Consider the following 9,651-nt stretch of genomic DNA (forward strand, 5'->3'; position numbering starts at 1 on the left):
GTGTTCACTAATAGCAAAAGGGGGTGTAACGATACACTCAGCTCACCATACTGGGTTCATATGATACTTATCACGATATTTTGAATACAATTTAAAATTAAACTGAAATTCAAATAACAGATTTATTTCCAAAACATTAACAATTTTCAATAACTTTGCTGAACATACAACTTGATTGGGTGTGTCACTGAACAATAAAACTGAATTTTAACACAAAATTAGAATTAGGATAGCTAAAACCTAAGAGAGAACTAAGCAGTAAAACAATGGTGACACCAGAATAAAAATATTCATGATTCTGAACCTGAAAATGTATATATACATATTGGTCTGTAAGTAGAACAACAGGTGTTGTGCTCCCTCCAGCCAATGACGCCACTCCTCCAATGCCGCCTTCATTGCCAGTAGCTCCCGATTGCCTACATCGTAGTTACGCTCCACTGCTGATAACTTTCTGGAGTAGAATGCACATGGGAACAGGGTTACCTTGGCATTGTGAGAGTATGGCCCCGATGCCTGTACTGGATGCATCGACCTCGACAATGAAAGGGAGCTCTGGGTCTGGGTGACGGAGAATGGGAGCTGTGGTGAACCGTTCCTTCAGTTCTTGAAAAGTGTGTATAGCCTCGTTAGACCAGGAGAGGCGCATGGAGTGCCGTTTAGTCATGGTGGTTAGGGGAGCCGCTATACCACTGAAGTTTCATATGAACCGCCTTTGGAAATTAGCAAATCCCAGGAATCATTGTATCTCTTTTAGAGTTCGGGGTTGAGGCTATTCGAGTAGTGCCCTTACTTTATTATCATCCATAGCTACTCCCTCCTGACTGATGACATACCCCAGAAAAGATGTGAAAGTACAATGAAACTCACATTTTTCGGCTTTGGCATAGAGTTTATGTTGGATGAGTTGTTGTAGTACTGCCTGGACATGTTGGACGTATTCCTCGAAGGTATTGGAATAGATTAGAATGTCGTCAATGTAGACTATGACCCAGCAATTGAGCATGTCCCGAAAGATGACGTTGATGAAGGACTGGAATACGGAGGGACTGTTGGATAGCCCGAACGGCATCACAAGGGTCTCATAGTGGCCAGTGGCAGTGGAAAAGGCCGTTTTCCATTCATCCCCTTCTCTGATGCGAACCAGATTGTAAGCGCAGCGAAGGTCCAGCTTGGTAAAATACTTGGCCTTTCTTAACTGCTCAAGAGCTGCGGGGACCAGTGGCAGAGGGTAGCGAAACTTCACAGTGATATCATTCAATCTGCAGTAGTCAATGCAGGGTCGAAGGCTGCCTTCTTTCTTTTTAACAAAGAAGAAACCTGATGCCGCTGGGGATGTAGAAGGCCAGATGAATCCCTTGGCTAATTCCTCTTTGATGTATGTTTTCATGGCTGCTGATTAAGGTTATGATAGAGGGAATATTCTGCCCATAGGGGGCGTGGTACCAGGTAGCAGGTCAATGGCACAGTCACTGGAACGGTGTGGGGGTAACTTGGTTGACTTGCTTTTACTGAAAGCGATCGCCAGATCAGCATACTCAGCAGGAACATTGGGCCCGTCGGCACTGGTTTCGTGAACTGACACAGCTTGAACCGGTAATGGGGTGACTTGCTTCAAACAGCGCTCGTGACAGGCTGAGTCCCATTGAATGATCTAGCCCTCCTTCCAGGAGATATGTGGGTTATGGGTTATGGGTTGTTAGGTGAATGGATGGCGTAAAATCTGATGTGCTCATGATGTAGTACTCCTACTTGCAAGGCGAGTTCAGATGTGATATGTGCCACTTTCCCCCCTCCAATAGGTCGAATCTAGCACCTCCACTGTCAATTGAGAATTACAGTCTGTTAACATGATGTTGTGTTCCTTGATGAACGTGTCTGACATGAAATTGCCCACTGCCCCAGAGTCTAAGAGAGTGTGAGTGGATATGCGTTGACTGTTAATTTGAACTGGTATTTTGAGGCTGTTAGTGGAGTAGCAGATGGAAAGTGGGGAACTCACTGCCTTCGGGTTGGAAGGATTTGGTCGAATGGGACAATTGACTTTGATGTGGCCGGCCTGACCACAGTACAGACACAAGTGAAGTTGTCTTCTTCTTTCTCTCTATTCTGGATCAAGCAGTGTATAGCCGAGCTGCATGGGTTCTGGAGAGGGATTGGTCAGAGTGGGCAGACAGACAGGACGTCATGAGCGTAGCAAATTGTCAATTTGAATGGTCAGTTCAATGAATTCACTGAGCAATCTTCCCTCATCGTGGCATGCTAGCTCGGCCTGAAGCTCCAGGGACAGTCCCTTGCGAAACAGCAGTTTCAGCGTGTACTTCGACTTACCTTGACGCAGTTGATCTCCCGCGATTTTCCCTCCCTCGGGGTGCTCGAAGACCTCTTTGAAACTTTGTAGGAAGACAGAGAAAATGGAAAACACTGAACCGTCCACTCTCCACACCGCCGTAGCCCAATCCAGCACTTTACCGGACAGCAGTGAGCAAACGAAGGATATCTGACTGGAATCAGTGGGATATAGAGAGGGCTGTTGGTTAACAAAGAGTAAGCATTGGAGTAGAAATCCCTTACACTTGGCTGGGCTGCCATCGAACTTCTCCTTGAATGTGAGTCGCAGATTCACTGCAGGAGCAGTAGTGAAGGCCTGGCTAGCGGGAGCAGAAGGTGGTGGGGTGGCTTCGGTGGGACTGAACTGAAGGCTCTGCATGGTCTTTACCAGCTCCTCGGTAAGAGAAGTTAATCGGTTCAGCTGATGTTGATGAACCGCGAGCTGGCTGGCCTGGGTGGACAGCTCGGTGGAGATCTGCATGATGGCTGCTGGATCGCTGTTTGGCGAAGTCTTCTATAATGATAGGTTGACAGAATGGAGATCCATTTGCAGCTTTTATTAAGATAAGTATAAATGCATACAAGGGCAAAGGCATAAACGTGAACAGGGACAGGCATGGTCGAGGCAGGCGGCAGGCAAACAGAGTCGGGATACAGGCAGAGATCAGGGCAGGCGGCAAGCGAACACAGTCCAGTAAACAGGCAGAGATCAGGATAGCTCAGAAATGATCACCAGGGTAAATCAAGACTTCACAATGTGTGAGTGCATGTGTGTGGCTCAAATAGTGTGAGTGTGATGTGATGCAGGTGTGTGCGTAATCAGTCCTAGGAATGAGGGCCTATGGGAAACATAGTCCGAATGATGGAAAGTCAATATTCAGGTGACGGCTCCCTCCGGTGTTGCGGAGAAGGAGGCGCAGGAGCCACATTCGTGACACATATAAATAACGTAAGCCCTTTTTGCTGGTAAAAATCAGACATTTGGCATTATCAGCAATGTTCCCTCTAAGTTGCGCGCGTGTGCGGCCGCGCAGAAAAAATAATTGCCGCGCAGAGAACAGACATGAGAATCATGTGTGGGGAAATCCATTTGATTGTAGTAGTTTAAATGAGAAATAATTGAAGTGCTCTGGACAACCGCTATAGAGTTATTGTCGCTATAGAGTTGGAACCGGTGAATGCGGTTTACAGGTTTCATAGAAAGAGAACGATGTGAGCGCATGTGAGCTGGCTGGCCCTGAGCCAAATCAGTTGCGGTAAGAATACTGTAATGTTTGCGGACTAAATACATCAATACAAGAGGCAACGCGAAACTAAAAGAAATGTGAAATAAAACATCATATTTTAATGAAAAGTGGTGGAAATAACGGATGATGGGCACAGAATGCTAACAAAACTCTGAGACATTTACAATTACACACCCACCACAGATGTAGCTTGCAAACTCAAAATACATCAGTGATATACCTCAGTTTAAATAGATTTGTGTGTGTGGTGGTGGTGTGGGTTTCAGGGATGTTTAGATAACTATAAACGAGTTAACATGTTCACTTTTCTTAAAAATAATTAGCTATCAGATCTGTTTAAATGCTTCAGTTTGTTTTTACTTTATAATATATTACAACAAATGGAAGCATTTAAAATGATATAATACTGTATATCAGTTTAAATACTTAAATATTATATTATATTTTATTATATTATAATGTAAGCCTAATAAAAAATTTATCTCACAAGGGGATTGTTTAGGGCTCCTTGCCACAAAAAATCTTGAAACCTCCTGGTATAAAAAATCTGGGAAATTCATAAGCAATAAACATGTAATTTTGATGGTTTAACACTGTCTGTTGCTAATAATTGACTGTACAAAAACACATTATGGTTGTCCCAAACCATCATTGTAACTGCTCATATTTTATTATTATAAAGAATTGAACTGTCCTGCAGGAGGACAGAAATTATTTTTTAATAGAATTTCTTGGTAAAGACTGGTACAGTTAATACAGCAATGTGAAAAAATCTCAAGTAACCTAAAATGTGCTTAATTTAGTGACTGAACTGCTTGTTTTCAAACATATTATTTAATAAATCACTGTTACATCAAGGGTCAAATAAAATAGAAACGGCACTTTAAAGTTAAATGTTACAGTTGCATGATAAAACCATTTTTTGTGTTTACGTTGATTGTACAGGTCTGATATAAAGTATGTTTCAAATTCAAATTCAACATTAAATATAGCAGTTTAATATAGCTAGTACTGTTTCTGGAACTCTGTAAATGTTGATATTGATAATCTAATGTTGATATTGCTTGGCAGAAATTAAACATATCAAAAATGATTCTTGAAAAGAAAGCATTGTTATGATTTTAATACTTTTTCATTTTAGAGGTCTCAGAGCTTACAGAAATCTTTGGCTTACATATTTTTGCATCAAAAGTCAAGTCAATTGTTTGTGTATAGTGTTTTATTTACAATACACATTGTAAGCAGCATTATGAACATTTCTGATTTTAATGTTTATAGTACTTTGAAGCCTAATTGTGCAGATTTAGTTGATATTTGATATTTGTTTATAGTTGATATTTGCTATATATATATATATATATATATACATATCACTTTATGTGTTTTATATGTATGCAGAGAAACATTGTTATATTGTAAAATGTATGTTATATTGTTTATATTTCACCCAGGAGTGTTTTTGGTTTTTATGTATATGATGTCCATGAAACTCCAGATAAGCATATATAATCTTTTATACTTAATCTTACCCCTCAATTACATTAAAACTGGCACTGCAAATTTTAAAATCTGTCTCAGACATTCTTATGCGTACTGGCTCATAGGATGGTCACTCCATTTAGGAAGATGAGAGATCTTCTCTTCTGTGCTGGGCTGGATGGGCCAACCCCACGCTTTGAAGAAGGGGCACAGATTCAGGTTGACCACCTTGGAGAAGGTCTCAGCATATAGATTCATCTTGCCTGCATTGTCATCTGGCACTCCACTCATTTTATGGTAGGCAGCAAAAACTTTCTTAAAGGCATCCCAGCCGAATTTTTCCTGAAGCTTGAAAAAAAAAAGAAAAAGGAAAAAGGTTAGAGAGATGATGGAAGACTACACAAAAATGGGTATATATATATATATATATATATATATATATATATATATATATATTTATATAATTATTTTTTTATAGTCATTGCATAAAATTACATTTTCATATTTTTTTTGTTTCGCATCAAATTTTATTATTTTGTTTCTCAAATTTTGTTTTTCAAATTTCTTTTTAAAAATTAATTTTGAAAAAAAAAAAAAGTAAATTATTATTTCCAAAGCTCACAAATACTTAATTCTTGCTTTAAACTCTCCTAAAAATTTCTTATAATACTGGCAATGATGATGTAACAAAAAATGTACATTATCAAACTATTTTTATAAACCCATGCATTTAACTGAATAAACAAACTGTTAAAACTTTAATCACAGTCAGTTTGTACCTGCATGTAAGTCTCGAGTGCTGTCCACATACTCCAGCTTTTTAAATCCTTACCGCCATTGCAATACATCTTGATACGAGCCTGGCGGTTTTCTAGAGTCATGTTGGGATGAGCAATAGCTCTATTCAATCGCAGCACTTCCTCATGTATGTACACTGACCACAGGTTGCAGGTGCACTCAGTGGTGTGTGGAGGGAACTCCCAAACTCTGTGCTGCTGGTTATGACCCAGCTCATGAATGGGTCCCCAAATACCACTTTTATAGGCTTTCTCCACATTTATTAGACCTGGGGCAGAGTTGGAGTGCATCATGATGGGATATCCAGCATGCATGAAACCTGAGGGGGGAATAGGAGGAACGGTATTATCGTTAGGATTGTGTGAATGTAATTAATAATAATGGCATGATTCTGTTATAATTGTGATGGTTTTTTATCTCAGCAATAGTAACACTGACCGCAAGAGATCTGAACATCCGCAACAAACCGCTCCTTGCGGGGGAACTTGGCAGGTCTTGCTGCCAGGTCAGCTATGTTTCTCATTATGGTATCCCAAAGTGTAGCCACCTCATCAGGGCGGTCCAGATTCCTTATAAACTCTGATTCTAATGTGATGATGATATTCTCAAACTCAAGTTCTGCCCAGGGGGCAGGTGTCGAACGGATCCTGCTCACCCAGTCAGCTACACTTGTCTCTCCTGAGGGACAAAACAAGTTTTACCATAGACCTTTAAATGTTCTGAATAGAAACCTTACTGTGATGCTCACTGAATATTAATTCAGAATTCTTATTACCAGATTTGAAGTATGGAGCCTGTATTGAGACCTGCACGACAATTTCCACCCCATCCACTTTGCTCTGGGGAGGTGCAATTAGGTAGATGAGCCCTCCCCACAGATTCCTGACCTGGACCATTTGTTTGTTTAAGGGGAATCGCTCATGGACCACAGGAGCCCGTTTCAGGACATTTGCTCCACCAATGTTATCTGTCTGGCAACCAAGCTGCACCTATAGAGAGTATCTCCTCATGTTAATAACATGCTTTCCAAGCCCTATGAGCAATAAATTTGTTTCTAGAATGACATGTAATGTATATTAGTGTTGCCAAAATGCCAAATTCGGTAACAAGTCCGTACTGAAGTTTTAAAAATGTTACGCTTTGAGCGCTGTTGTTTGGATTCGTAAACACCTCTGATTGGCCACTGTGTTCACACGCTCATCAGATATGTCTGTGATTGTCTACAATGATCAACGCTTCAAAACTTTTGAAAATAGTCATCAGTGACACTCTTCACTGTGTGCTTACAGATATACACATGGAGCGTTTTAAAGCAGGCGTCTACCCATGCATTGATCATTGTAGCTAATCACAGACATTTGTGTTGAGTGCGTGAACACAATGGTGTTTACGAATCCGCTCAACAGCGTTCAAAGTCACATTTTTAAAATTTCAGTACCGACTTAGTATTGAAGTCTGTATATCAACTTTATTGATTACCTGCCAATTTTTCCCAAGGATCTCTGGAGGTATTTCTATGAACGTCTTCATACCAGAAGAAAGATATAAGCCTGTGCTTATCCATTCTTCACAAGCTGAAACAAGTCATTTTAAAGCACTCAGAAACTGTAAAACTTAAACAAGGAATACCATTTTCCTTCTGCGTTTGGCAAGAAAGCTTTCATACCCGCAGTGTTTGCACTGATCCGAACTCTTGCATTAGACACAGTGGGCAAGTTGGGTCTGTCCTTGATGATGTATGGAAGAAGGGCATCAGGATTAGGCGACACTTTGTATACCTCAGTCCCAATGTGGAGCATCAGGTGGTCTTTGGCACATTCAGCAGGACAATTACTGGACACCTGTGGAACACCTACCTTCTTCACTATGTCAGTAAGAAGTGCGAGCACTGAAGTGTAGGCGGCACTGTCGTGTGAACGCATACTAAGGTAATTTGCACAGTCGCAGCCCAGCTGCTTCAAGTAGCCCTGTTCATGATCAGTCAGTTCTTTTCCCTGGTTTACATGTTCAGCAAATCGCTGCAGCATCCTACGAAAGTGGTACCCCTCTCTACACCAATGCTCTATTTCTGGGGCCTTATATAACCCTCCACCCAAGGTGTTGCCTAAGAGGCTCAATCCCATCTTGTTAAGAATGTGATTTCCTGGGTATTCGGTCATCACATTACAGCCAGGGTGGGTCTGGGCCCAATGCCAGGCATGACCCCCAATCAGAAGACCTCCACCTTCAGCAACAAATTCTTGGATCTCTGCACACTGGGCATCACTGTAGGAAGTGCAGACATAGACGCTCAGATCTTTTCTGAAGCCAGTCAACTGGCAATCTAAACCTGATTTGCTCAGTACCGTGTGGGCTGCTTTGAGGCTGGGTAGGATCCCAATAACACCCGTCCGACCCTCATCAAGCCACTTGATAACATTGATCATGAATGTGGACAGAGAGTCCCGGCCTAGGTAGCCTTCATGGGATACCAGAATTACTCGACCTTGTCCATAATAGGCACCAGCAATGAATGCTTTTTCAGCCGGAGTAACCGCAACGGGAAATGCTAATGGTCCGTGCACCATCACCTCAGATGCTAAAGCCCCTCCTTTGGTGTCAAACTTGGATATACCTTGTAGCAGGAACTCTAGATCATCTTTGAAGTCTTTGCCTATTCTGAAAAAAAGACAAGACAGATGGTGAAATGCATGGTTTAATGAATGGTTAAAATGCAAATATGTATGCTGAACTTACGATAAAGCAAGCCAACTAAAAGGGATGTTTCTTGGAACAGGAAATTTGCCAACATCTCCTGGGTGTTTAGAGAAATAAATTCCTGCAACACTGCACACCTTGTTTCCTGGGAAGTTCCTTATAGTGTTTTCTTGTGGATGGTCATTAGACCAACTCCAGGCTTGGCCAGCAATGATCAAACCACCTCCAGCTTTGAGGAAAGCAATCAGATCCTTTGCACAGGTCTCGACACTGTAAGCATCTGTGATATATATAGCTAATCCATCCCGAAAGTCTCCTAGCTCTGTCTTGATAGGGCAGTAGTTCAAGTTGTCAGCTACTGAACGTAAACTCCCCTTGATCCCTACAATGCCGGCATCACCGGTACATGGCATGAGCCACATTACGGCATTCTCTATGAGGCCGGGAAAGCGTGTTAGGTATGCCTCATGTCCCAACACCACTATACGTCCCTGACCGTAATGAGATGCAGCCATCAGCAGCTGACCTCTTGGATTCATGGCAAGTGGAAAGGCATGTTCACCTATTAGTACAAGATTGCTGGGCACTGCTTTCCCTTGGAAATCAAGCTCCTGCAGCCCAGACATGAGAGTGTTGTAGTCCTGTTCACATGCCATGGTGGAATACTTCTGTTTAGTAAGTCAATTCAAATCAATCACTCTTAACTAACAATCAGTTGTACAGGGTCTGAACACTGGGTTTGTTCAACCAGAGATTGTGCATGCAGAAAAATTATACCAATTGGTTTTCAGTCCTACACAAAGACAGAAAATGAGAAGAGAGAGAAAAAAAAAAAACAAGTTACATTTTAGAAAAAAAAAAAATATATATATTTTTTTAGAAAACATACATATATATTTAGAAAAATACAAAAATGTTCTTTAAAAATAATTGTATTGCTTAATATACTATACAAAAATCTGATATAAACAATACAAACTTTACATCCCATCCCAATTGTGGCTACATATGTAATATGCACACACTCACCTTTATCTGTAGATACAAACAAGCTCAAATTACTTTCCTTTGTGTAACTCTTTCCTTTGTTTAGCTCTGT

General features: G+C 41.1%; 1 protein-coding gene across 1 annotated transcript; it reads right to left on the reverse strand.

Moving 5' to 3' along the window:
* Nucleotides 1-5,004: 5,004 nt before the first annotated feature.
* On the reverse strand, nt 5,005-9,388 carry LOC125249767 (TRPM8 channel-associated factor homolog). Its single transcript, XM_048162146.1, has 7 exons — nt 8,592-9,388; nt 7,522-8,513; nt 7,335-7,429; nt 6,631-6,844; nt 6,294-6,533; nt 5,837-6,174; nt 5,005-5,405 (listed from the first exon to the last, which is right to left on the reverse strand). Exons 1-7 carry the CDS (start codon nt 9,206-9,208, stop codon nt 5,163-5,165), a joined length of 2,739 nt encoding a protein of 912 aa, XP_048018103.1. The 5' UTR covers nt 9,209-9,388; the 3' UTR covers nt 5,005-5,162.
* Between the last annotated feature and the right edge of the window lie 263 nt (nt 9,389-9,651).

The sequence above is a fragment of the Megalobrama amblycephala genome, linkage group LG16, assembly GCF_018812025.1.
Source record: "Megalobrama amblycephala isolate DHTTF-2021 linkage group LG16, ASM1881202v1, whole genome shotgun sequence".
In the NCBI taxonomy this organism is placed as follows: Eukaryota; Metazoa; Chordata; class Actinopteri; order Cypriniformes; family Xenocyprididae; genus Megalobrama; species Megalobrama amblycephala.